Here is a 27,930-nt window from a genome sequence, read left to right on the forward strand (position 1 = left end):
TTGTTTACAAAGCATGTGACAAATACAATTTTATTTGAACTACATACAGTAGGCTTAGTCTACATGTGAGGAGCTTACCCCCCCACTGGGCGCAGACATCAATTCAATGTCTATTCCACATTGGTTCAATGTCATTTCATTGACTACAGCAGGGAGAAGTAGTTGTGTTCAAGGGCTAGAGAGGAAAAGTTTGAGCTATTATGGAAGATCATTGTTTATTGTTAGTACTAGTTTGGTAGCTGGTTAAACAGTAGCAGACAGCAGGGTAGCCATTTGGTTTTGGAGCTGGAAGGATAAGCATCGGATAGAACAAGAAGACCAATTCATTGTCAGTAGCTGATGACTGGTTGTCAGGTGACTGGTTGTCATTTGTCAATAGCTAGACCAGGAGTACCAATAGTTTGTAGGATTTTGAAAAACTAGCTATAGTACCAGAGGTCTAACAGGTAAGTAACAAGTAAGAAGTTCAGTCTCCTGGGGAAACTAGTTGGTTAGTGTTAATATTAGGGGTCAGGGGTTAGAGGCCAGAGGTCCCAGACTCTACTTGAGGCTCTTCTCTTTATGCATTTTGTTAGGAGGCAGGAGTAGTTCTGAGTCCTCCTGGGGCCCCGGGCCCTTCATCGCCATACTGGCCCCTACCATAGCTGGATAACTCCTGTTCCTCCTCATCCCCTCTGGTCCAAAGGGCGACCCGGGCCTCCGTAGCCCACCCAGAGGCCCCAGGAGGGGGCTTGGTCCCCCGGTTACACCCCCTGATCCTGGAGGACACCCAGCCACACCCAGGCGCCTCACCTTGTCCACCAGGTTGAGGTTATGAACTGTGACGCTAACATCTGTCTGGCTCTCACAGTCTCTCCCCCTCTGCTGCCTCCTGCTCCGGCTGCTCCCAATCCCCCCCGCTACTTCCTTCAGAATGGACCGTGCTGGCTTGGAGGCCAGGAAGTTGTCATAGGAAGGAGACTTGAAGTCGAAGCCCGCGGGGGTGTTGGTCCCCGAGGATGGGGGGTCGTGTCCTGTGGGGGAGTTGGGGGGAGTGGAGGGGCGGAGGGAGTCGGGGTGGGGGGCTGGGTGGAGGTTAGGGGTGATAGATGTACTGAATAGCACCCCTCCGCTCCCCACTCCGGGCCCGCCAGCCCTGTCCCAGCCCTGGGTCTGGTGGTGGTACATGGCTGCAGAGATGCCTCTCTCCTGCAGAAGACGCACTAATCCCAGAGAGGTACTGGTGGTACGTGTGGCTTCCCTGAAGAAGGGGAAATCATATACACACACGGGCAGGTGCACACACACACACACACACACACACAAAGTCCTGGGAATGAGACGTAGTAGCTAGAGTCAATCTATCAAGTTTTATATATTGTGTGTGTGTGTGTGTGTGTGTGTGTGTGTGTGTGTGTGTGTGTGTGTGTGTGTGTGTGTGTGTGTGTGTGTACCTGAGGTTGGTAGAGGACTCAGAGGGTCGTAGTAGACTCATCCTGCGGGGTGTGTGACAGGGCGTGGCAGCGGGAGTGGCCAGGATAGATGATGTCATCACACAGGATGACGAGGACATGCCGGGGTTAACACTGGAGAGGAGGGAAGGGAGAACAACACCATTTGAAAAAGACGGGCAGAGAAAGAACAGAGAACATTGAGACTGCACACTGCAACAATTTTGATCTATTAGATAACGTGTGGACAGTGAACAAGTGTACACTGTAGAGAGAAGAGGGAGGAGGAGTATGGTGGTAGAGAATGAGGACAGGGAGGTGTATGGTGGTAGAGAAGGAGGAGAGGTAGGTGTATGGTGGTAGAGAAGGAGGAGAGAGGGGTGTATGGTGGTAGAGAAGGAGGAGAGGTAGGTGTATGGTGGTAGAGAAGGAGGAGAGGTAGGTGTATGGTTGTAGAGAAGGAGGAGAGGTAGGTGTATGGTGGTAGAGAAGGAGGAGAGGGGTGTATGGTGGTAGAGAAGGAGGAGAGGTAGGTGTATGGTTGTAGAGAAGGAGGAGAGGTAGGTGTATGGTGGTAGAGAAGGAGGAGAGGTAGGTGTATGGTGGTAGAGAAGGAGGAGAGAGGGGCGTATGGTGGTAGAGAAGGAAAAAAGGTAGGTATATGGTGGTAGAGAAGGAGGACAGGGAGGTGGATGGTGGTAGAGAATGAGGAGAGGTAGGTGTATGGTGGTAGAGAAGGAGGAGAGGTAGGTGTATGGTGGTAGAGAAGGAGGAGAGGTAGGTGTATGGTGGTAGAGAAGGAGGAGAGGTAGGTGTATGTTGGTAGAGAAGGAGGAGAGGTAGGTGTATGTTGGTAGAGAAGGAGAAGAGGTAGGTGTATGGTGGTAGAGAAGGAGGAGAGGTAGGTGTATGGTGGTAGAGAAGGAGGAGAGGTGGGTGTATGGTGGTAGAGAAGGAGGAGAGGTAGGTGTATGGTGGTAGAGAAGGAGGAGAGGTAGGTGTATGGTGGTAGAGAAGGAGGAGAGGTAGGTGTATGGTGGTAGAGAAGGAGGAGAGGTAGGTGTATGGTGGTAGAGAAGGAGGAGAGGTAGGTGTATGGTGGTAGAGAATGAGGAGAGGTAGGTGTATGGTGGTAGAGAAGGAGGAGAGGTAGGTATATGGTGGTAGAGAAGGAGGAGAGGTAGGTGTATGGTGGTAGAGAAGGAGGAGAGGTAGGTGTATGGTGGTAGAGAAGGAGGAGAGGTAGGTGTATGGTGGTAGAGAAGGAGGAGAGGTAGGTGTATAGTTTGTCTCTGTACCTGGGTGTGACGCGGGTCAGCTCGTCAGTTGGGTGTAGGATACGACAGGTAGTGAAGGTGTAGGTAGAGCTGGTATGGGCCATGCATTTACCTGGGTAGTACACCGCTGAAAATACAAAGACACAAACACACAGAATAGTCTATCTGTTCTCCTCTACCTTTCCTGGCTGGAAAAGTGGCAGTGAACCACTGAACCACTCAGTGAACCACTCAACCATTCAGTGAACCACTGAACCACTTTCTGTTTCTCTATTTCTATCGCTCTCTCTGTCTTTTGAATCGCTCTCTCTATATCACTTTGAATATAAATGGTTAAGTATTCTTAGTATCTAACATGTTCTTGTAGCATATATCATAGTATCTGTATGTGCATATAGAAACATACCTGCAGGATCAGTGTTGCTTAGGTGAGGGGAGGGAGAGGGGGTTGAGGGTGAGGCGAGGTGGCTGGGGGGGGTAGAGGGGTGAGGAGGGTGAGGCTGAGGGGGGAGGGCGGGGGAGGCGGAGGCTGAGGAGGTGGGGAGACTCTGGAAGTACTGCTCTCCTGGTTCATCCTCCTCGAAACCACCCCATGGATACACCTGCAACACCCAAACGCACAGGTTATTCCATATACACACACACCCATGGGAAACACACACACACACACACGTACCTGTTCCAGCTCTAGTTCCAGAGGCCTGAAGCCTTTAGGTACAACCCCAGGTCTAGCATCCAGGATCACTCCTAAGTGGGGCTGAGCCAACTGCTGCCAGTGGTGAAGGGTCGCAGAGCCTGGAGAGGACAGGACCAAGAGGGAAATGCAAAGGGTGAGGGAAAAATAATACACTCAAGCACAGGCACACACACACACACACACACACACACACACATACATTTTCACAATTTGCTATACATGGTTAAACATTTGAGAGACGTGAGGAAAGTGGGTGTGTTTTATAATACTGCATGAAAACATCTCAACTGTAGACTATGGTTAAAGCCATAACAGTAAAGCCCAACACAAAGCTAGGGACGCTGCAGAGAAAATGAAAAAACACACACAGCTAAAAACAGGAAACAGAAGTGAAAGAATAAAGAGAGCAAAAGAAGAGAATGAGATCAGGTTTTTATTGAAGATGCAGAGTAAAAGTTGAGTTAAACAGAAGATGAAAAATGAACAAAGGATTTCATTAAAATGAGTAAATGACATGACAGAAATGAAAGTATTATAACAAGATAGAAAGTAGCAGAGGAAAAAAAAGCCCACCAAAACAGATGGAATGGTAAACTAAAGACAAAATAAAGAGTTAGACTCAGATATCTAACATATTTAGGGGGTGGTAAAGTTGACTAAAACATTAACGTTACATCAAAATGTTATCATGTTGTATGTTTCTCCCCTCACCAGCAGAGGGTAGAAGCAGCACGACCAAACACCACACTGCTCATGATTAAACTTATATTTTTAGGTTATCCCCAGCCAGCCTCTAGGCTGAGGGTCTCTATAGTAGGAGTGTTGTGAGGTGGAGAGGCCTGACTTACGATGGTGATGCATCAGAGACCAGAAGGAGTTAAACAACATTAAAGATACAGGACGCTCTCCTCTTTCTATTCCTTCTTCTGTCTCTCTCCCCTGTTCTACCTCTCTAGCCCATCTCCTCCCTCGCTCCCTCTCTCTATCCAACCCCCTCTTCCTGCTCCAACTTCTTCTCCCTCTCTCCCTCTCTCCTCCACTCTTTTCCCCATCCCTTCCCTCTCCCTCTCCTTCTCTCTCTACCTCTCTCCCTCCTTCCACATCTCGCTGCCATTCCCTACCTCTCTCCCACGGCTTGGCCAGCCCCTCCCTCTCTTCCCTCTCCCTCTCTCTCCTCCACCCCACCTTTCTCTTCTCCTCTCCCCTCATCCCCCTCTCCTTCTCTCCCTCACCTTCCAGGGGTTTAACGATCTGTAGTTTGTCGGGGAGGTATGGTCGGGAGGCCCACAGGTGTAATGACCCCAGAGACATGATGCTATCTGAGGGGGTCATCCCGCCCCCCTGCCCCCCCCCATCCTGCGCAACTCCTCCTCCACCTCTCCTCCTTCCTCTCTCCTCCTCGAAGAAGCGTCTCTCGCTCAGATTGTTCTGGCGACGCAGGGACAGGCGGCGTAACGCCAGCCTCAGGTCCTCAACACCAGCTGCTTTCTTAGCACGGGCGTCCACACTAAAGCCCAAACAGAAATACATAAATATTACTAGACTGATGCACAGAAATTGACCATTTAAAAAAATGTACCTGGTGAATATGAAAAGATTGCTCTAATTTCATTTTAATATGGTTTGTTAGATTTTAAACATTTCTTCAGGCGAGATCTGGTAAACTGTACAACTATACTGTGTCAAAGACAGGCTGGAACAATCACAGCTTCAGGTATGCACGACTTACCTGTCCTGATTGTCTGCTGCTGACTCCATGAGCATGCTCTGTTGTCGGTTGTCAAGGGCGACGCCGTCACCTCTGACATCCCAGCTAATGCTACCAGCCATGGGCGTGGTCCTGCCACTTGAGTGAGCGGAGCTAAGAGACGACGCCTGATTGGATCCCGGGATGTTGGCGTTGGACGGGATTGGAGAACGCTGTCGGACCATCTGGTTGATGTTCTTCACTGTCTCAAACACACGCTTGTGGTGCACCCTGTTCACGCACATGAAATGAAATAGGCATGAGTGTAGGCATGTATGGTAGCTATGAGTATATATTATGAGTATAGGTGAGTTTATGTTACTAGATAGTATTGAGAAAGATTAGAAGAGTGTTATAAACTAATAGAAGCATGTGTACTTCTGTTCCTCGCACTCAGGGTCGTCCAGACTCATCTCCTTCCTCATCGTCCCCTCTATCTCTGCTGCCAGGGAGTCCTGCCGTACACACACAGCATACACACACACACACACACAGCATAGACACACACACACCATCAGCTCTATGATACGCACCTACACTCTCAAAAGGAGATCACTCTTTGAGAGTGTATGTTGTGATAACCCCTACCACACATACCATAGGGTAGAGACCCAGAGGGTGGAATCTACGTGGTGTTCCAGCAGGATGGTTTCTGTTCCTCAAGTACTTCAGCTCTTCCTGAGCCTCATGGAGCATCTCTATACACTCTGAATACTTATCATCCAAATCTGTTAGCTAGAGAGAAGGAACAAAAGAGAGCAGGCTTGATTACTTTTTCTCATTGGTAAAGTATTCATGAGGTGTAGGTTGGCAAAGGGGTAGGATGTCTAACCTCGACTGTGAGTTGTCTCTGGGCATCTTTAGCTGCCCCTAGGTGCTGAGAGAGCTCCTCATTCTCCACTGCGTACTGAAGAAACACACACACACAAAGAGAGTATTGTACTGAGCATATACCACATTGCGTGCAGTGTAGAACTGAGTGTAAAGCATGCGTATGCGTCTCTCACCGACTTGGCTTTCTTCTGTAGGTCAACTATCTGAGAGAGCAGGTGTGTGATCTCCTCCTGCTGTCGCATGGCGTCCTCGGTCTTCCGAGCCAACTCCTCCGCTATGGTGTTTATCTGCAGACTGGACTGTCCTGGAGACAGGAGAGAGGAGAGGGGAGATTCATTAGGGGTTCATCTGCAGACTGGACTGTCCTGGAGACAGGAGAGGGGAGAGGGGAGATTCATTAGGGGTTCATCTGCAGACTGGACTGTCCTGGAGACAGGAGAGGGGAGAGGGGGGATTCATTAGGGGTTCATCTGCAGACTGGACTGTCCTGGAGACAGGAGAGGGGAGATTCATTAGGGGTTCATCTGCAGACTGGACTGTCCTGGAGACAGGAGAGGGGGATTCATTAGGGGTTCATCTGCAGACTGGACTGTCCTGGAGACAGGAGAGAGGAGAGGGGAGATTCATTAGGGGTTCATCTGCAGACTGGACTGTCCTGGAGATAGGAGAGGGGAGATTCATTAGGGGTTCATCTGCAGACTGGACTGTCCTGGAGACAGGAGAGAGGAGAGGGGAGATTCATTAGGGGTTCATCTGCAGACTGGACTGTCCTGGAGATAGGAGAGGGGAGATTCATTAGGGGTTCATCTGCAGACTGGACTGTCCTGGAGACAGGAGAGGGGGATTCATTAGGGGTTCATCTGCAGACTGGACTGTCCTGGAGACAGGAGAGGGGAGAGGGGAGATTCATTAGGGGTTCATCTGCAGACTGGACTGTCCTGGAGACAGGAGAGAGGAGAGGGGAGATTCATTAGGGGTTCATCTGCAGACTGGACTGTCCTGGAGACAGGAGAGGGGAGAGGGGGGATTCATTAGGGGTTCATCTGCAGACTGGACTGTCCTGGAGACAGGAGAGGGGAGATTCATTAGGGGTTCATCTGCAGACTGGACTGTCCTGGAGACAGGAGAGGGGGATTCATTAGGGGTTCATCTGCAGACTGGACTGTCCTGGAGACAGGAGAGGGGAGAGGGGAGATTCATTAGGGGTTAATCTGCAGACTGGACTGTCCTGGAGACGGGAGAGGGGGGATTCATTAGGGGTTCATCTGCAGACTGGACTGTCCTGGAGACAGGAGAGGGGAGATTCATTAGGGGTTCATCTGCAGACTGGACTGTCCTGGAGACAGGAGAGGGGAGAGGGGGGATTCATTAGGGGTTCATCTGCAGACTGGACTGTCCTGGAGACAGGAGAGGGGAGAGGGGGGATTCATTAGCTGCTCTGGCAACATTCTTTTAAATCCATGCCAATAGAGGCATTCAATGCCAGTGAAGTATATTTTAATCGATAGAAAAGGAAGGAGAGCATAGAGAGAGAGAAAGAGAGAGAGAGGGAGAGAGAGAGAGAGAGAGAGAGAGAGAGAGAGAGAGAGAGAGAGAGAGAGAGAGAGAGAGAAGAGAGAGAGAGAGGAAGAGAGAGAGAGAGAGGAAGAGAGAGAGGAAGAGAGAGAGAAGAGAGAGAGAGAGAGAGAGAGAGAGAGAGAGAGAGGAAGAGAGAGAAGCTCAGGAGGTATGGATCATGAGGAAAGAAAGAGTATAAGAGAATAATACTCCTCCACTCACTGAGTTCTTTAACACAGTCGTTGACCAGCTGTTGTTCCTTCTCCTCGTAGGTCTCAGTCTCAGTCTTCAGATTACAGGCCTCTGAGCGAAGAGATAGGTTCTCTTCCTCCAGATCTCTGAGTTTCCTCTGCATAGAGTCAGCTCCAAACCCTGATACACCCAGCAGCTTACTCCGCTTACTCCTAGATGTAGAGAGAGCGGGAGAGGGAGAGAGAGAGAGAGAGAGAGAGAGAGAGAGACAGAGAGAGAGAGAAAGCGAGAGAGTGAGAAAGAGAGAGAGCGAGAGAAAGAGGGAGAAAGAGAAGCTCAGGTGGTATGGATCATGAGCTCAAGGGCTCCTGAGTTCTTCTGAAAAAAATAGAATTATAGTTGGATAAATGTGGATAAACTTCAATTTTTTTGCAAGGACTTATACAGGTTACTACCCTCTACATCAAAACCTTCAAATAAAAATTCCTTGATGTTGGACAAAATTACCTGAATGGATTCTTACTACCAAGGACTATCAAAAAAGGATTATCAACAAAAAAAACGTCTAACAAACCAAAACCTGCAGAAGAAACACAGCAGAAACCTGGAAACACCATCCAACACAAAACTGGGTGAGTAATGTTCAGTCTGAACCTACTTTTAAAGTCAAAAAGTATAAGACAATAATCTCTAGGTAATTTTGTTATATAAAGCTTAATAAATAAGGCTACTAAGCTACCAAGCTGCTAGGACAGAACTGACCTGTCTGCAACTTCAATTAGCACTGAAGTGTGAAATGAGAGGTGTGAAAAGTCTTGAGCCCAACAATGGCAGCAGTTTCACAGCCTCCCCCACCCAAATGCAGAGGCCTTTGAAGTCCCTCTCTTAACAGACCCCCTGTCAGCTCTCCCGATAGCTCTCCTGACAACCCCCACGCATCCACTGAGGACACCCAAAAGCAAGAAATTGTGCTCCTCATTGACTCAAATGGCAAATACATTAAAGAGAATAAATGTTTTCCCAAACACCAAGTGGCTAAATTCTGGTGTCCAAACACTAGGCATGCCCTGGAGTGTTGTCAGAGGACAGACTAGGGTCCCCCAGCCACATCATAATTCACACGGGCACAAATGACCTGAGGGCCCAGCAGGAATGGGTGGCCACAGCACTCAAGGGAGTGATTGAAAAAGCTTCTTCCACTTTCCCCAATGCACAAGTGGTCATCTCCACCCTGCTACAGTACCAGGAAAAGAAAATCGCCTTTGCACCATACAGCGGGTGAATGCAAGCATTTCCCGGGACTGTGCCTCAAAACCTAATGTCTACCTGGCACACCACTCCACCCTAGACTTGAACAGCCTTTATGACCAGGTCCACCTCTACAAGGCAGCAATCCCAACTTTTGCCAGGACCCTGGAGGACGTCACCCTCAACCGTAGCCGCAACACCTCACACACGAGCAACAGAGCAACGGGCATCTTACCCAGACCAGCGAGACACCCTCCCAGACCTGCAAGACCCCCTCCTGAAGGACCTGCATCGAGAGAACCCACGCCAAGAGAACCTACACCCAGACCACAGCTTCACCAGCTAAGACCACCCCAAACTAACCAAATTAGCTTAATTTGGTATAGAGCAGACCTAACTCACTCTATTAAATTAGTCAAAACAGGAACAGTTTACATCTGGCTCGAAATTAATAAGGAAATGATCTCAACAGAGAAAAATGTCCTCATGTGTGCTACCTACAGTATCTCTCCCCATACTTTAACGATGACAGCTTCTCCATCCTAGATGGGGAGATGAACCATTTCCAGGCCCAGGGACATATACTAGTCTGTGGCGACCTAAATGCCAGAACTGGACAAGAACCTGACACTCTCAGCACATAGGGGGACAAACACCTACCCGGAGGTGACAATATTCCCCCCCAAACTATGACAAAACAACCAACAAAAACGGGTCACAACTCCTGCAGCTCTGTCGCACACTGGGTCTGTACATAATCAATGGTAGGCTTCGAGGAGACTCCTATGGTTGGTACACCTATAGCTCATCTTTTGGCAGGAGTACTGTAGACTACTTTATCACTGACCTCAACCCAGAGTCTCTCAGAGCGTTCACAGTCAACCCACTGACACCCCTATCAGATCACAGCAAAATCACAGTCTACCTGAACAGACCAATACTCAATCATGAGGCATCAAAGCCAAAGGAACTGCACAATATTAAGAAATGCTATAGATGGAAGGAAAGTAGTGTGGAAACCTATCAAAAAACAATTAGGCAACAACAAATTCAATCCCTTTTAGACAACTTTCTGGACAAAACACTTCACTGTAATAGTGAAGGTGCAAACTTGGCAGTAGAAAGCCTAAACAGTACACTTGACCTCTCAGCTTCCCTATAAAATCTAAACATTTTAAGCAGACTACCTAAGAAAATGAACAACAATGACAAATGGATTGATGAAGAATGCAAAAACCTAAGAAATAAAATGAGAAACCCATCCAACCAAAAACATAGAGACCCAGAAAACCTGAGCCTACGCCTTCACTATGGGGAATCACTAAAACAATACAGAAATAAAGTACCGAAAAAGAAGGAACAGCACGTCAGAAATTAGCTCAATGTCATTGAAGAATCCATAGAATCTAACCACTTGTCACGATTCCCACCGAAGGTGGCGCCCCCTCCTGCTCGGGTGGCGCTCGGCGGTCGTCGTCACCGGCCTACTAGCTGCCACTGATTCCCTTTTTGTTTTCCCCCCTTTTGTGATTGTTTGCACCTGTTCGTAGTGGGGGTGATTAGCGGGGCTATAATTATTAGCTGGCCCGCCTTCTCTTTGTGCGGGATTGTTTATTCTGTTGTTGCTTGTGTTTGCGCTTGTACGTTGGTTTTGCGCCGACTGTGTTTTCCCCTGTGTTTGGGGCACTTTGCTTTGTGTGCGCGCTTATCGCTGTTTGGGGTGGCTTGTGTTTGTTCGCCTCTTGGCCCATTAAAAGCCACTACCCTGTACTCGCTGCTTCCTGCGTTTGATTCCTCACCCACGACGCCCGAGCATTACACCACTTCTGAAAAAATTGGAAAACACTAAACAAACAACAACATGAAGAGTTATCTGTCCAAAACAGAGATGTATGGATAAACCACTTGTACAATATTTTTGGCTCTATAACAAAGTACAAACAGCAAAAACATCTATATATGATCAATTACAAATCTTAGAATCAGCTATTAAAGACTACCAGAACTCACTGGATTCTCAAATTACATTGAATGAGCTACAGGACAAAATACAAACCCTCCAACCCAAAAAGGCATGTGGTGTTGATGGTATCCTACATAAAATGATAAAATATACAGACCACAAATTCCAATTGGCTATACTTAAACTCTTTAACATCATCATCAGCATTTGGAACCAAGGACTGATAACCCTAATCCACAAAAGTGGAGACAAATTTGACCCCAATAACTACCGTGGGATATGCGTCAACAGCAACCTTGGGAAAATCCTCTGTATTATCAATAACAGCAGACTTGTACATTTCCTAAGTGAAAACAATGTACTGAGCAAATGTCAAATTGGCTTATTACCAAATTACTGTACGACAGACCACGTATTCACCCTGCATACCCTAATTGACAAACAAACCAAAACAAAGGCAAAGTCTTCTCATGCTTTGTTGACTTCAAAAAAGCTTTTGACTCAATTTGGCATGAGGGCCTGCTATACAATTGATGGAAAGCGGTGTTGGAGGAAAAACATATAAAATCCATGTAGACAAACAACAAGTGTGTGGATAAAATTGGCAAAAAACACACACATTTCTTTCCACAGGGCCGTGGGGTGAGACAGGGATGCAGCTTAAGCCCCTCCCTCTTTAACATACATATCAACGAATTGGCGAGGACACTAGAACAGTCTGCAGCACCCGACCTCATCCTACTAGAATCTGAAGTAAAATGTTTACTGTTTGCTGATGATCTGGTGCTTCTGTCCCCATCCAAGGAGAGCAGTGAGCAGCACCTAGATCTTCTGCACAGATTCTGTCAGACCTGGTCGCTGACAGTAAATCTCAGTAAGACAAAAATAATGGTGTTCCAAAACAGGTCCAGTTGCCAGGACCACAAATACAAATTCCATCTAGACACTGTTGCTCAAAAGCACACAAAAAACTATACATACCTTGGCCTAAACATCAGCACCACAGGTAAGAGACAAGGCAAGAAGGGCCTTCTATACCATCAAAAGGAACATAAAATTTGACATACCAATTAGGATCTGGCTAAAAATATTTTAATCACTTATAGAACCCTTTGCCCTTTATGGTTGTGAGGTCTGGGGTCCGCTCACCAACCAAGAATTCACAAAATGGGAAAAACACCAAATTGAGACTCTGCATGCAGAATCCTGCAAAAATATCCTCTGTGTTTTTTATTTTATTTATTTCACCTTTATTTAACCAGGTAGGCTAGTTGAGAACAAGTTCTCATTTACAATTGCGACCTGGCCAAGATAAAGCAAAGCAGTTCGACAACATACAAAAACACAGAGTTACACATGGAGTAAAACAACATACAATCAATGATGCAGTAGAAAAAAATAAGACTATATACAATGTGAGCAAATGATGTGAGATAAGGGAGGTAAAGGCAAAAAAGGCCATGGTGGCAAAGTAAATAAAGTATAGCAAGTAAAACACTGGAATGGTAGATTTGTAGTTTGAAGAAAGTTCAAAGTTAAAATATAAATAATATGGTGCAAAGGAGCAAAATAAATAAAATAAATAAATACAGTAGGGGAAGAGGTAGTAGTTTGGGCTAAATTATAGATGGGCTATGTACAGGTGCAGTGATCTGGGAGCTGCTCTGATAGCTGGTGCTTAAAGCTAGTGAGGGAGATAAGTGTTTCCAGTTTCAGAGATTTTTGTAGTTCGTTCCAGTCATTGGCAGCAGAGAACTGGAAGGAGAGACGACCAAAGGAGGAGTTGGCTTTAGGGGTGACCAGAGAGATATACCTGCTGGAGCGCGTGCTACAGGTGGGTGCTGCTATGGTGACCAGTGAGCAGAGATAAGGGGGGACTTTACCTAGCAGGGTCTTGTAGATGACCTGGAGCCAATGTGTTTGGTGACGATTATGAAGCGAAGGCCAGCCAACGAGAGCGTACAGGTCGTAGTGGTGGGTAGTATATGGGGCTTTGGTGACAAAATGGATGGCACTGTGATAGACTGCATCCAGCTTGTTGAGTAGGGTATTGGAGGCTATTTTATAAATGACATCGCCGAAGTCGAGGATTGGTAGGATGGTCAGTTTTACGAGGGTATGTTTGGCAGCATGAGTGAAGGATGCTTTGTTGCGAAATAGGAAGCCAATTCTAGATTTAACTTTGGATTGGAGATGATTGATGTGAGTCTGGAAGGAGAGTTTACAGTCTAACCAGACACCTAGGTATTTGTAGTTGTCCACAAATTCTAAGTTAGAACCGTCCAGAGAAGTGATGCTGGACAGGCGGCCAGGTGCAGGCAGCGATCGGTTGAAGAGTATGCATTTAGTTTTACTTGTGTTTAGGAGCAGTTGGAGACCACGGAAGGAGAGTTGAATGGCATTGAAGCTCGTTTGGAGGGTTGTTAACACAGTGTCCAAAGAATGGCCAGAAGTATACAGAATGGTGTCGTCTGCGTAGAGGTGGATCAGAGATTCACCAGCAGCAAGAGCGACATCATTGATGTATACAGAGAAAAGAGTTGGCCCAAGAATTGAACCCTGTGGTACCCCCATAGAGACTGCCAGAGGTCCGGACAGTAGGCCCTCCGATTTGACACATTGAACTCTGTCAGAGAAGTAGTTGGTGAACCAGGCGACGCAATCGTTTGAGAAACCAAGGCTACTGAGTCTGCCGATGAGGATGTGGTGATTTACAGAGTCAAAAGCTTTGGCCAGGTCAATGAATACGGCAGCACAGTATTGTTTCTTATCGATGGCGGTTACGATGTCGTTTAGGACCTTGAGCGTGGCTGAGGTGCACCCATGACCAGCTCTGAAACCAGATTGCATAGCGGAGAGGGTGCGGTGGGATTCGAAATAGTCGGTAATCTGTTTGTTGACTTGGCTTTCGAAGACCTTAGAAAGGCAGGGTAGGATGGATATAGGTCTGTAGCAATTTGTCATCCCCCAATTTGAAGAGGGGGATGACAGCAGCTGCTTTCCAATCTATGGGAATCTCAGACGACACGAAAGAGAGGTTGAACAGGCTAGTAATAGGGGTTGCAATAATTTCGGCAGATAATTTTAGAGAGAAAGGGTCCAGATTGTCAAGCCCAGCTGATTTGTAGGGGTCCAGATTTTGCAGCTCTTTCAGAACATCAGCTGAATGGATTTGGGAGAAGGAGAAATGGGGAGGCTTGGGCGAGTAGCTGTGGGGGGTGCAGTGCTGTTGAATGCAGTAGGGGTAGTTAGGTGGAAAGCATGGCCAGCCGTAGAAAAATGCTTATTGAAATTCTCAATTATAGTGGGCTTATCGGTGGTGACAGAGTTTCCTATCCTCAGTGCAGTGGGCAGTTGGGAGGAGGTGTTCTTATTCTCCATGGACTTTACAATGTCCCAGAACTTTTTAGAGTTTGAGTTGCACGAAGCAAATTTCTGTTTGAAAAAGCTAGTCTTGGCGTTTCTAACTGCCTGTGTGTATTGGTTTCTAACTTCCCTAAAAAGTTGCATATCGCGGGGGCAGTTCGATGCTAATGCAGAACGCCACAGGATATGTGTGTACAACGCAATACACCAAAGAATGCATTCAGAGCAGAATTAGGCCGATACCCACTAATTATCAAAATCCAGAAAAGAGCCATTCAATTATACAACCATCTAAAAGGAATCGATTCCTGTCACGTCTGCTCCTGCTCCTCCCGCCGGCGTACGATGGACTCCATTACCTTCATCATTTCCTCCCCTTTATATGTCACTCTCCCATGTTCACTCACCAGTTGGTATTGTTCTTGTGTATCAGCGTACTGCCTTATGTTAGTGTCGTGTTCTTGGTTTTGTTGTTTTATTAAAACGTTTCACCTGCACCTACTTCTGACTCCCTGCCCATCATTACAATTCCCAAACCTTCCATAACAAAGCCATCACCTACAGAGAGATGAACCTGGAGAAGAGCCCCCTAAGGAACACAATTAGACCCAACCAAATCATGAGAAAACAAAAAGATTATTACTCGACACATTGGACAGAGCAAATTGAAAACAGAGCAAACTAGAATGCTATTTGGCCCTAAACAGAGAGTACACAGTGGCAGAATACTTGACCATTGTGACTGACCCAAAATTAAGGAAAGCTTTGACTATTGTTAGATTCTATTATTAGAGTAAGAACTCGACGGATACTCTGAAAGCTTAAACCAAGTTTATTCTTCCCAGAGGGTCAATATATTTAAGCTTTCAGTGTCCGTTGAGTTCTTCCTCCTACAGATAACAATTAACTTCTGGTGTAGACCCTCTAAACCTCAGCACCAAATATTTTAATAGGATACCTGATAATGAACCCTATCCCAAGTTTAGGAGTTAGTACCCAGAATCCATCACTATGTACAGACTCAGTGAGCATAGCCTTGCTATTGAGAAAGGTCGGCGTTGGCAGACCTGGCTCTCAAGAGAAGACAAAATGAGGTAGAAACTGAGCTGCACTTCCTAACCTCCTGCCAAATGTATGACCATATCAGAGACACATATATCCCTCAGATTAAACAGACCCACAAAGAATTCGAAAATAAATCAAATTTTGATAAACTCCCATATTTATTGGGTGAAATACTACAGCGTGCAATCACAGCAGCAATATTTGTGACCTGTTGCCACAAGAAAAGGGCAACCAGTGAAGAACAAACACCATTGTAAATACAACCCATATGTATTTATTTTACCTTTTGTACTTTAACTAATTGCATATCGCTAAAACACTATATAGACATAATATGACATTTGCAATGTCTATTATTTTGGAACTTGTGTGAGTGTAATATTTACTGTTCCCTTTTTATTGTTTATTTCACTTTTGTTTATCCATTTCACTTGCTCTAGCAATGTAAACATATGTTTCCCATGCCAATAAAGCCCATTGAATTGAATTGAAAGGGAGAAAGAGATAAAGCGAGAGACAGGGAGAGAGAAAGAGGAGGGGTGAGAGCGAGAGAGAGGGGGGGGGGGGAGGGTGAGAGAGTGAGACAGAGAGAGAGGAGGGGGTGAGAGAGTGAGACAGAGAGAGAGATGAGGGGGTGAGAGAGTGAGACAGAGAGAGAAAGACAGTCAGGAATAGTAAGCACACAGACAATACTAACGTGGGTGAGCCAGTAGTAGAGTCCTCTTCACTCTCCTCTGATGCATTGGTGTAGAACTGCAGCAACTCATCCTTCAGGTTCAACTCATGATGCAGCTGGGCCACCTGAGAACACAGATATCACTGAGCTGCTGATGCAGCACTAGCACTGTGTTGTTTACTGATATCAAAAACGAAATACCTACAACAGTGGACCTTTAAAAAGTCACGTTTATACTACTGAAAAAATTCTGTTTACTCTTTCATATACCCAAAATGTATTGAAAGAAAAAATTACCAATGACACCTAACTTTGCAACATTGGCAAAAACCAGAGCTGGGTGTATGCATGAGGAACTAGTGCCCTTGTAACTCAGTTATTATAAATGCATGTGTGTGTAAATGCACGTGTGCTCTTCTGTGACCCAATGTCTCTCTCACCTCCTCTGTGATGTGTCCCACCTGTACCTCCAGGTAGTCATTCTGCTCTGTGAGCGTTCTGTTCTTCTTGAGCAGGGATTGGCCGATCCGAGCAGCCAACTCCAGGTCCCTCTCTTTCTCCTCCAGCAGACGTGTGACAGCATCGATGTCATTGTAGGTCTTCGTCATCTGGCCCACTCTGTCTGCACATAGCACTGTGGATGGAGAGAGGAGCTAGAATACACACACCTGACTTGACACACACTGTTTATAGAGAAGAGTAAGAACACATTGAAATCTGATTTTAACCAACAGCCATAACCTCAACATATCCTTAACCATACCCCTAAACCAAACACTAAATTACACTAACTTACTTGCTAATCAATTCGAATGATATTGTCCATTTCATCATTTACAGCATGGCCATCTAGTGAGAACCGGGGAATAGTGGTGCGCGGGTCAGCTGTTTGTTTACCCGCACCCACCCGCAATTGTTAATAACCAATCCGCAAGCACCCAACTATCAGAGACTATATGTGATAAAGTGAAAATCTGATGCCCGATCTTGACACTAACCCGCTAATACAGAACAGTCAGACACGTAAGAATTTGTTTTTTAACAGGAGTGCAGGATTTTTGTTTGCCTAATTTAGATATAGTGCCTTCAGAAAATATTCACACCCCTTGACTTTTTCCTCTTTTTGTTGTGTTACAGCCTGAATTTAAAATTGATTATATTGAGATTTTGTGTCACGGATCTACCCACAATACCACATAATGTAATAGTGGCATAATGTTTTCAGAAACGTTTACAAATTTATAAAAAATGAAAAGCTGAAATGTCTTTAGTCAATAAGTATTCAACCCCTTTGTTATGGCGTACCTAATTAAGTTTAGGAATAAAGATTTGCTTTAAAAGTTACATAATAAGTTGCATGGGCTTACTCTGTGTGCAATAACAGTGTATAACATGATTTTTTTAATAACTTCCTCATCTCTGTACCCCACACATGCAATTATCTGTAAGGTCCCTCAGACGAGCAGTGAATTTCAAACCCAGATTCAACCACAAAGACCAGGGAGGTTTTACAATGCCTTGCAAAGAAGGGAATACTATTGGGGAACTGTGGGGGGGGGGGGGTCTTGGAGGGCTGGTGGCCTGGCGGTTGGGAGGTTGAGCCGGTGGCTGGTGGGTCGCTGGTTCGGGAGTCTGTTAGAATAATGACTAATGTGATGTAGACGTTGAGCGGCTTCATTGCAAGTAGATTGTATGTTTGAAATATTCAATAAAAATCTATTTTTTAAAAGGACAGGCAACGTCCTCCATGAAAACCTGGTTCAGTCTGCTTTCCACCAGACACTGGGAGATGAATTCACCTTTCAGCAGGACAATAACCTAAAACACAAGGCCAAATCTACACAGGAGTTGCTTACCAAGTAGACAGTAAATGTTCCTGAGTGGTCGAGTAACAGTTTTGACTTAAATCTACTTGAAAATCTATGGCAAGATCTGAAAATGGTGATCAATGATCAACAACCAATTTGACAGAGCTTGAAGAATTTAGAAAATAATACTGGGGAAATGTTGCACAATCCAGGTGTGGAAAGCTCTTAGAGACTTACCCAGAAACACTCACAGCTGTAATCACTGCCAATGGTGATTCTAACATGTAATGACTCAATAGTGTGAATACTTCATTTTTAATAAATATGAAAACATTTCTACAAACATGTTTTCACTTTGTCATTATGGGGTATTGTGTGTAGATTGGTGAGAAAAAAACAACAATGTAGTCCATCTTGAATTCAGGCTGTAACACAACCAAATGTGGAAAAGGTCAAGGGGTATGAATACTTTCTGAAGGCTGTACATGTACGTTTCTGCTCATAATTTCCACCATTTTGGTAGACTATTTGATAGTCAACTTGTCTATAATTAGATACATACAGCTTCTCTTCTGTCATTATATGTTGCCCTAGAACACTAATAGACCCTTGCTCACCAGAATAATGTCAGAAATCAATAGAATGAATGCTTTAATCTAGTTGCCATGGGTAATGTTCTCTGTCATCTCTGCTTCTTTCGCAGAGCAAAGACGATTAGGGACCTGGGAGAAAAATTCAATAACAAAACAAAACATTTAAAGATTTTCTGTGCAAAACTTCAAAATGACATCAGTTTGACTGGTGGTAAGGAAATAGAAAGCTGTGAAAACGACCCAACATGTTTCTGATAAGATTTCAGTTTGGATGTATATTTCATGTGGTTGAAATACTATCATCTTTTATGATGCTGATAAATATAGTACCTCTACAGACGGTATCTAATTGCATTCACATTCTCTTAAGATGCTGAAAGAAATCATATTTCTCCACTCATGTTCCCAGTCTAAATGTTGCATATATTTGGTGTATAATTTTACTGAAAGAAATGCTTAATTCTGCAGGAATTAATATTTAGGCTATGTGAGAAGTTATAGACCTACAGTCAGTGTCCAGATTTCAGTTTCCATTTAACCCATCTGAACAAGTCCCCGTCTTGTGACTGTCAAATTTGTATTGCGCCTCACATTCATCACACATAACATAAACACCAAATCTTCCTCAAACATTACTTTTCTAGCCCTCCCTTGTCTTTATTTTCAACTCTCCATTGTGCAGCTTTTCTCTTATTGAATTAAACTTAACACCTCAGACACATTGTCCTTTTTGCCTTCATGGATCGACGTTAACTTTTTTTGCCCATTACCAAAAATATTTTCCTATTTTGCGCGTGTAAGTTTAGGCTTACGCACTAATGCCAGATAGCCTAAAATAATAAGAAAAAAAACTCAATGTGTAGCCTATAGATATATTATTACACAAAAATGATACATTTATGGATTTAAGGTATTGTTTTCTCTTTATTCAGACCGCCCGCAAGCCACCCGCCCTTCATCCACACAATATTTCATTACCCTAAACCTGCCCCAGATTATGAGTCAACCTGTGCATCACTACTGGGGAATGCTTTTCCTGGAACACACTGAGGGTTCAGCTATGGGGACTATTTTCCATGTCGCACACAGCTGATGCGCTCAATAGGCCTGAAACTGATATTGATCAGAACTCTAATAATCAATTTAATTAGTTTTGACCTAGAAACTCACTAAAACATAGCCTCTTCTAAATCAACCAGCTTTACAATAAACTTCTAACTAAATTACAGTTAGAGAGAGTTAGAGCATCCATAAAATACAATGCTTCTTTAGCTTCCTCAACCTCCAATAGACAGACACTTCCTAAAACCTGACATTCTGTCATTAAACCAAGTACCAAAACAAAAACAAACATGAATGGAGACGCTGAGAAACTGAGACATATGATGTACGGGAGTGTTTGTGAGCCTGAGGGTAGACAGGTCACACTGAACCAGCTCAACTTCACACAGCTCCATCAGTTCCTCTTTAAACCTATTATAACACATTATTAAACATTATTTTAACTGGGTGGTTCGAGCCCTGAATGCTGATTGGCTGAAAGCCGCGGTATATCAGTCCGTATTCCACGGGTATGACAAAACATTTATTTTTACTGTTCTCATTATGTTGGTAACCAGTTTATAACAGCAATAAGGCACCTCAGGGGTTTGTGGTATATGGCCAATATATCACGGCTAAGGGCTGTATCCAGGCACTTAGCGTTGCGTCCTGCGTAAGAATAGGCCTTAGACGTGGTATACTGGCCATATACGACATATACCTTGGACCTCAATGCTTAATTATACACTTACTAACCTTTACTTCTCTGGAGCCACAACATGAGAGTCAACTATGAGCGGAAAACAAGCTACACTAAAACAAATTACAGACAAATCTCAAATATGAGCCTGAAGCACCATTCTCTGTACACAATACAGAACTGAATCCCTTAATGATAGGGTCTAACAATCTCTCTACAACAAACTGAAAAACAGGTTTACACTTAACACAACTCTCACCCTCTTTCTCTCTCTCTAAAAAACAAAGACACACACACACACACACACACACACACACACACACACACACACACACACACACACACACACACACCAGTGTTACCCTCAGTTCCCTCCTCATAGCACCAGTCCTCCAGCTCACATCCATCCCCTGTTATTCTCTCCATCCTCCTCGTCCTTCTTTCCACTCATTCCCTCCCTCTTCTCCTTTCCACAGTGACAGTACTTAGGTAAGGAAGTCACACACACACACTCTAGTGTACTGCTGAGTGAGAGCTGTAGCTGAGATAGCATCCTGATTGGAGGGGAGGAAGACAGAGGGAACCAATCAGAGATTGCAAAATCAGGGACAGACCCTCCTCCTTTCCCAGTCACACCCACAGTCATGCCCACAGGCCATCTCAATACAGTAAACACAAACACACACACACGTATTCCCTCTCTGTCCAAGGACAAAGAGCATCCATCCACCTATATAATCACGGTTAAGTTTCCATCCACACTCTGAACACACACATCTCATCCCACACGACCAAAACAAGGCTGGGAATGATTGATTGGACTTCCCCCTGATGGTGTAGACCATGCCTGGGCAATTATTTCCCATGGAGGGCCACATTAGGATATCTTTTTTCCATCGTGGGCCAGAATCATATTACAGGATTATACATCATGTATATGACTGTGTTGACAGATATATCTACTGTAAATCACGTCCAGATATGCTACTTATTTTACTTTTTTAACATGCACAGAAATAAACCACATCCATGTTCTCCTTTTGGGAGGTATTTTCATTATTAAACATGCAATGAACTACATGGAGGGAAAAGTACACTGTGCATTCAGCACCACGGACAGAACTCCTGTTAACGGGTATGCACAAAAACACAAGAAACAGAGAGAACTCAACATTACATTTAAACTTCTCAATCAGTGTGAGGAGTGAAGTCTCTGATGGGCATTGACTAGAGCAGTGAAGTCAGGTATAGTTTCTGACGTCACTATTCGCAGGATTGCTGAGAGGTGAGAGTCAGTAAGAGATGATCTGTGTCTTGACTTGTTATATTTCATCACTGAAAATGTCTGTTCACATACATAGGTTGACCCAAACAGTACAAACATCTTCTGAACATGACTCCAAATCTTTGGAAAGTTTTGTTCATCGAGAGATGCATAGAACCTCGTCAGTGACATTGTTTTGAATAGTTCTCCAATCACTGCATCAGACTGAAGATTGATAAGCTCAAGTTGCAGGTCAGTGGGAGGGTTATCCACATTGAAGGTGAACTCAGGTTGCAGGTCAGTGGGAGTGTTGTCCACATTGAAGGTGAAAGGAGAGGAAACCAACAGCATGTCATTTTCCAACACTTTGAAATACTCAAAACGACGAGAAAACTCACCGTTCAAAGCACGCAGCAGCGATGTATACTTCTCCCGCTGGTCATCTGATAGGGAACAGACTAGTAGTGTCAGAAGGTGGGTCAGATTGTTGGCTTCTACTTGCCGGGTCAGGAGGAGTCATTTTCACTTGAAGGATTTGACAAGGCTGTACATCTGATGTACAAAAAGGCCCTTCCATTGTTGTTTGGAATTCAGTTCATTCATGAGGTCCATGATGTCTATGGTGAAAGCAAAATCAGCCAACCATTCTTTATCTTGCAGTTGAGGGAAATCCACATATTTTCCTTTCATTTGCAAAAACTCAGCAATCTCCGACTTCAGGTCCCACACCCTTTTATGCACCTTCCCCAAACTCAGCCATCTCACGTTTGTGTGGTAGGGGAGATCTGCATGACCCGACTCTGTCTCTTCCAACAGTGAGACAAACTGCCTGTGGTTTAAAGATGTTGCTCTTAGGAAGTTTACCACTTTAGTGACTGTATCCATAACATGGCTCATTTTCAGAACACATTTCCAGAGCACCTCTTGATGAATAATGCAATGCAGGAAAATCATTTTCTGATCTGGGTTCAGCTCAGCTACTTGATATTGTATCCTTTTCAAAAGGCCAACGTTTTTTCCTGTCAAGTTTGAGCACCCATCAATGGTCACACTGGATAACTTTTCAAAACTCAGTCCCAGCTTTTACACACACTTATTAACCTCCTCCAATAAATCTTTCCCTGTGGTGGTGTTCTTCATTGACTGCACTGAAGCCCCTCGGTAATTTCAAAGTCTGGGGTTCATGGGGTTCTGGGGTTCATGGGGTTCATGGGGTTCTGGGGTTCATGGGGTTCTGGGGTTCATGGGGTTATGCCTCGTAAGAATATCAACAACTGCGCCGTGTCACGTGCATCACTGCTCTCATCCAGGGCCAAGGAAAAATAGGTAAAATCCTTTACCTTGTCTTTCAACTGTTGTTCCATATTCTCTGTGATGTCCTCAACACACCATGTCAATGTTCGTCTTGATAGGGAAACATTGTCAAACAGCTCTTTCTTGTCGGGACAAAGTATTGCTGCAGAGTCAATAAAAAATGATTTAATGAATTCGCCCTCAGCGAATGGCTTGCTATGTTTAGCAATTTTGTGGGACAGTACATAGCTAGCTCTCGCAATTTGGTTGTTTGTTGAATGCAGTTTTGTGAAAAGTCCTTGCTGCTTTTGTGTAACGCCCTGGCCATAGAAAGGGGTTTTTTGTTCTTTATTTTGGTTAGGCCAGGGTGTTACATTGGGTGGGCGTTCTATGTTCCTTTCTCTATGTTTTTGTATTTATTTGTTTTGGGCCGTGTGTGGCTCCCAATCAGGCACAGCTGAAGCTCGTTGTTGCTGATTGGGAGTCACACATAAGGAGCATGTTTTTCCTTTGGGTTTTGTGGGTAATTGTTTCTGTTTAGTGTTTGCACCTGACAGGACTGTTTGGCTGTCGGTTTCTTGTTTTTGTCTAACGTGTTCTTTCTTTAATAAATTCCTGAAGATGAACACATCCTCCGCTGCACCTTGGTCTCATTTGAACGATGGCAGTTACATTTTGCAACTGAGAAATAAATTATTTCGATGCACTTGCCCTCTGCTCTGAAGACATATTCCTATAATTCTCTGCATGCTTCATCTAGAAGTGTCGGGACAAGTTGTAGTCTTTCAAGACAGCGATGCTCACTTTGCAAACTAAGCACACAGCTTTCCCTGATACCTCAATAAATACATATTTAGATGTCCACTCTTGCTGGAACACCCTACATTCATTGTCTACTTTCCTTTTATTTGAAATCTTTGAAAAACTCATTTTTTGTGCAATTTCTAGCTAGCTACTATTTGTAACTGTGACGTGTTTGTCAGCCTGTCAGTCACTGTCTGTCCTCGTGCAGTTGTTATTTATACATGCCTTCAAAATAAATGTGGGAGTTAAATTAAATCATTACACAAAGGCGAGTATTCCTTGGGCTTTTAATTTGAGTAACAAATACGTTTTTCAAAACTTTACAATCGCTAATTCTTTATGTGATCTGAGCAAGATTCCGCGGGCCGTACAAAATCAGTTGCGGGCCGCATACGGCCCCCGGGCAGGCCTTTGCCCAGGCCTGGTGTAGACCCATTTGATATCGATTCAGGAATACACTGTACACCAGAGATGGGAAACTTTGATGGGGGTGGAGCATTTATTGACAATTTTGATACCTTCTGGAAACAAAGCTTGTATTATAATCATTTGGGTTCCTCAACCCAGCCTTATAAGGCTGCGTTGAGACATTGTGTCACTGAGTTGTCATTCTTCGGCAAATGTACAGTCGTGGCCAAACGTTTTGAGAATGACACAAATATTAATTTCCACAACGTTTGCTGCTTCAGTGTCTTTAGATATTTTTGTCAGATGTTACTACGGAATACTGAAGTATAATTACAAGCCTTTCATAAGTGTCAAAAGCTTTTATTGACAATTACATGAAGTTGATGCAAAGAGTCAATATTTGCAGTGTTGACCCTTCTTTTTCAAGACCTCTGCAATCTGCCCTGGCATGCTGTCAATTAACTTCTGGGCCACATCCTGACTGATGGCAGCCCATTCTTGCATAATCAATGCTTGGAATTTGTCAGAATTTGTGGGGTTTTGTTTGTCCACCCGCCTCTTGAGGATTGACTACAAGTTCTCAATGGGATTAAGGTCTGGGGAGTTGGACCCAAAATATCGATGTCTGACAACTTGGATGATAGCGTATGATATTGCCACTCCTATTTGCCATATCTTCAATTTAAGCCTACTAGAAAGTGTATGCCCTCAGGCCTGGAGGGAAGCAAAAGTTATTTTATAGTAAATAAATTGACAACAAACTTTCAGCACGCTTATAGGGAAGAACATTCAACAAGCACAGCACTTACACAAATGACTGATGATTGGCTAAGAGAAATTGATGCTGAAAAAATTGTTGGGGCTGTTTTGTTAGACTTCAGTGTGGCGATTGACATTATCGATCATAGTCTGTTGCTGGAAAAATGTATGTGTTATGGCTTTACACCCCCTGCTATATTGTGGATAAAGAGTTCCCTGTCTAACAGAACACAGAGGGTGTTCTTTAATGGAAGCCTCTTCAACGAAATTCAGATAGAATCAGGAATTCCCCAGGGCAGCTGTTTTGGCCCCTTACTTTTTTCAATCTTTACTAACGACATTCCACTAGCTTTGATTAAAGGCAGTGTACTATGTCTATGTATGCGGATGACTCAACACTACACACATCAGCTACCACAGCGACTGAAATAACTACAACACTTAACAAAGAGCTGCATTTAGTTACAGAATGGGTGGCAAGGAATAAGTTAGTCGTAAATATTTCAAAAACTAAAAGCATTGTATTTGGGACAAATCATTCACTAAACCCTAAACCAACTAAAACATGTAATGAATAATGTGGTAATTGAGCAAGTTGAGGAGACTAAACTGCTTGGTGTAACCCTGGATTGTAAACTGTCACGGTCAAAACATATTGATACAACAATAGCTAGGATGGGAAGAAGTCTGTCCATAATAAAGTGCTATTCTGCATTCTTAACAGCACTATCAACAAGGCAGGTCCTACAGGCCATAGTTTTGTCGCACCTGGACTACTGTTCAGTCGTGTGGTCAGGTGACACAATTAGGGACAAAGGAAAATTGCAATTGGCTCAGAAAAAGGCAGCACGGCAGGCCCTTGGATGTACACAGAGAGCTAACATTAATAACATGCATGTCAATCTCTCCTGGCTCAAAGTGGAGGAGAGATTGACTTCATCACTACTTGCATTTGTGAGAGGTATTGACATGTTGAATGCACCGAGCTGTCTGTTTGAACTACTGGCACACAGATAACATCAATAACATCAACTGCTAACACACCAACTCATGCAAGCAGTAAAATTAGAATTAAAAAAATGGATAAAAATGCACCTTATGGAACAGCGGGGACTGTGAAGCAACACAAACATAGGCACAGACATATGCATACAAACACACGATAGCATACGCACTATACACACACGTACACATGGATTTTGGGTTGTGGATATGTGGTAGTAGAGTAGGGGCCTGAGGGAACACACTTAATATGTTGTGAAATCTGTTGTGCAAAACTGAAAGCACGAACCACAGCATTTAACCATGGCAAGGTGGCAGATGCACAATTGAGAGCCTCCTGTCAGGCTGTATCACTGCCTAGTACGGCAACTGCACCACCCGCAACCACAGGGCTCTCCAGAGGGTGGTGCGGTCTGCCCAACCCATCCCCGGGGGAAAACTACCTGCCCTCCAGGACATCAACCACCCGAGCCACGGCCTATACACTATACATTATACACACAGAGATCTAATATACTTGCTGAGTTATGCAACAGAGAAGATCTAGAACCTGTGTGGAAACTGTCTGTCATCTCCCCAAGCATTAGAAGAGCAAAACCCCTACACTATACTGCACACATAACCGCCCTCACACACAAACACTTACAGAAGTATTTGAGCGTCTCCTCGATCTGTTCTGTGGTCAGGTCGATACGTGCATCTGGTGACAGTAGCGGTGTGTGTAGCCAGTCGTCATGGTCGTAACCGAAGACGGTGTCGGCACGTAACCGATACACCGGCAGCTGCTCCTCCAACAGACTGATGATCTCAACTTCCGGCAGGTTAGCAGTGTTACACACATCTGTGGGGGGGGGGGGGGGGGTCAAATCTGTATACTTATTTATGAATAAGAAAAGTATCACAGCCAGAAACAGGAGACACATCACATCCTATAACTATTTTCTCATTCCTGTTAGTAGATGCACACACACATTCATACACACTCACACAGACTTACAAACATACTCACACACACACACCTACCAGTGAGGGTCTCAGCATCCCTGCATGGTGGTGGTGGGGTGGGTGGTTCAGGCAGGCTCACATACTGCTCCTCCTCTCGGCTGGCCGGGCTGGGCTCTGGCTCTGGCTCTGGGTCCGGGGGCAGGGCGGGGGCTGGGGAGGCCAGCGTGGCTCACCTCTCACTGGGGGAGAGAATGGAGGGCCATGGGCCTACAGACCTGGAGTTCTATCTGGGTTACCAGGTACCTAAGGAGGAAGGCGAGGTGCAGAGGTCTGAACCTGAGAAGGCGAGAGGGGGCTGAGAGAGAGAGGGGTCTGAGAGGGGGGGTGAGAGAGAGAGAGAGAGAGAGAGAGAGAGAGAGAGAGAGAGAGAGAAGGGGGGTTGGAAAGAGAAATTGAAAGGGTAAAGAAGAGAGATTAGATAAATGTTGGGGAAAGAGACAGACAGAAGACACTTTATAAATCAGTAGACCACTAGAACATGCTGACAGTGCACCAAACATGCAATGGACAGACCATGGGCACATAGTAACTCACAACAACTACTGCAGTGACACTGCTTCTACTCTGGATACTATTTACTTCTATTTGTACTTTCATACCCTGGTCCATGAATCTGTTTGTGCTGTCTTGTCAACTCCTATGGTCATTGTCACACAGCGTGTGACAATGGCAAGACAGCAAGACAGCACAAACAGATCTGGGACCAGGTTAGTGCAGTACTTTGCTGATGTACTAGAATATCCATGTTTGCCTACCACTCTATTTTAGACTGCAGATGGAGAGAGTAGAGAGGTGAGCAGAGGTTTCATCTGAACAGCTGGCTGCAGTCACACCACACACAGTTACACACACACACACACACACACACTCACTCACACACCTCGCAGCATCTAACATTCTCATTAAAAACTACATCACATCCCTCAAGTCATATCATTCAACTAACTAACAATCAATCAATTCAGAAGTCAATCACTCAGTACATTTCAGACAATGTCATTCCAAACATGTAACATTTCATCTATTATTCACTGGTTCCTATTTACTCCAGGTGACATATGTTCTAATGTAATTAATGCAGCAGCTGGCTGTGACGTCGTCACTATAAAGTCTCTGTAATGTTGTTACTATAAAGGGCTCTGTAATGTTGTTACTATAAAGGCTCTGTAATGTTGTTACTATAAAGGCTCTGTAATGTTGT

At 44.6% G+C, this 27,930-nt stretch overlaps 1 protein-coding gene across 1 annotated transcript; it reads right to left on the reverse strand.

The window, feature by feature from the left end:
- On the reverse strand, positions 1-26,887 carry trak1b (trafficking protein, kinesin binding 1b). The gene is made up of 16 exons (XM_029732286.1): positions 26,748-26,887; positions 26,371-26,565; positions 16,493-16,686; positions 16,074-16,177; positions 7,765-7,946; positions 6,159-6,289; positions 5,984-6,058; positions 5,749-5,886; positions 5,530-5,606; positions 5,134-5,382; positions 4,637-4,911; positions 3,384-3,502; positions 3,114-3,309; positions 2,729-2,834; positions 1,434-1,565; positions 1-1,240 (listed from the first exon to the last, which is right to left on the reverse strand). The coding sequence occupies exons 3-16, from the start codon at positions 16,658-16,660 to the stop codon at positions 541-543; spliced, it is 2,652 nt and encodes an 883-aa protein (XP_029588146.1). The 5' UTR covers positions 16,661-16,686; positions 26,371-26,565; positions 26,748-26,887; the 3' UTR covers positions 1-540.
- Between the last annotated feature and the right edge of the window lie 1,043 nt (positions 26,888-27,930).

Source organism: Salmo trutta, chromosome 34 (assembly GCF_901001165.1).
Source record: "Salmo trutta chromosome 34, fSalTru1.1, whole genome shotgun sequence".
NCBI lineage: Eukaryota > Metazoa > Chordata > Actinopteri > Salmoniformes > Salmonidae > Salmo > Salmo trutta.

Excerpts from the sequence above, each read along its gene's own strand:
- trak1b (XM_029732286.1), bottom strand. The coding sequence starts at position 16,660 with ATGACGAAGACCTACAATGACATCGATGCTGTCACACGTCTGCTGGAG. Across the intron at positions 7,947-16,073 it reads TCTACTACTGGCTCACCCAC|GAGTAAGCGGAGTAAGCTGC; the intron begins GTTAGTATTGTC and ends CTCTACATCTAG. Across the intron at positions 2,835-3,113 it reads AAGCAACACTGATCCTGCAG|CGGTGTACTACCCAGGTAAA; the intron begins GTATGTTTCTAT and ends TTGTATTTTCAG.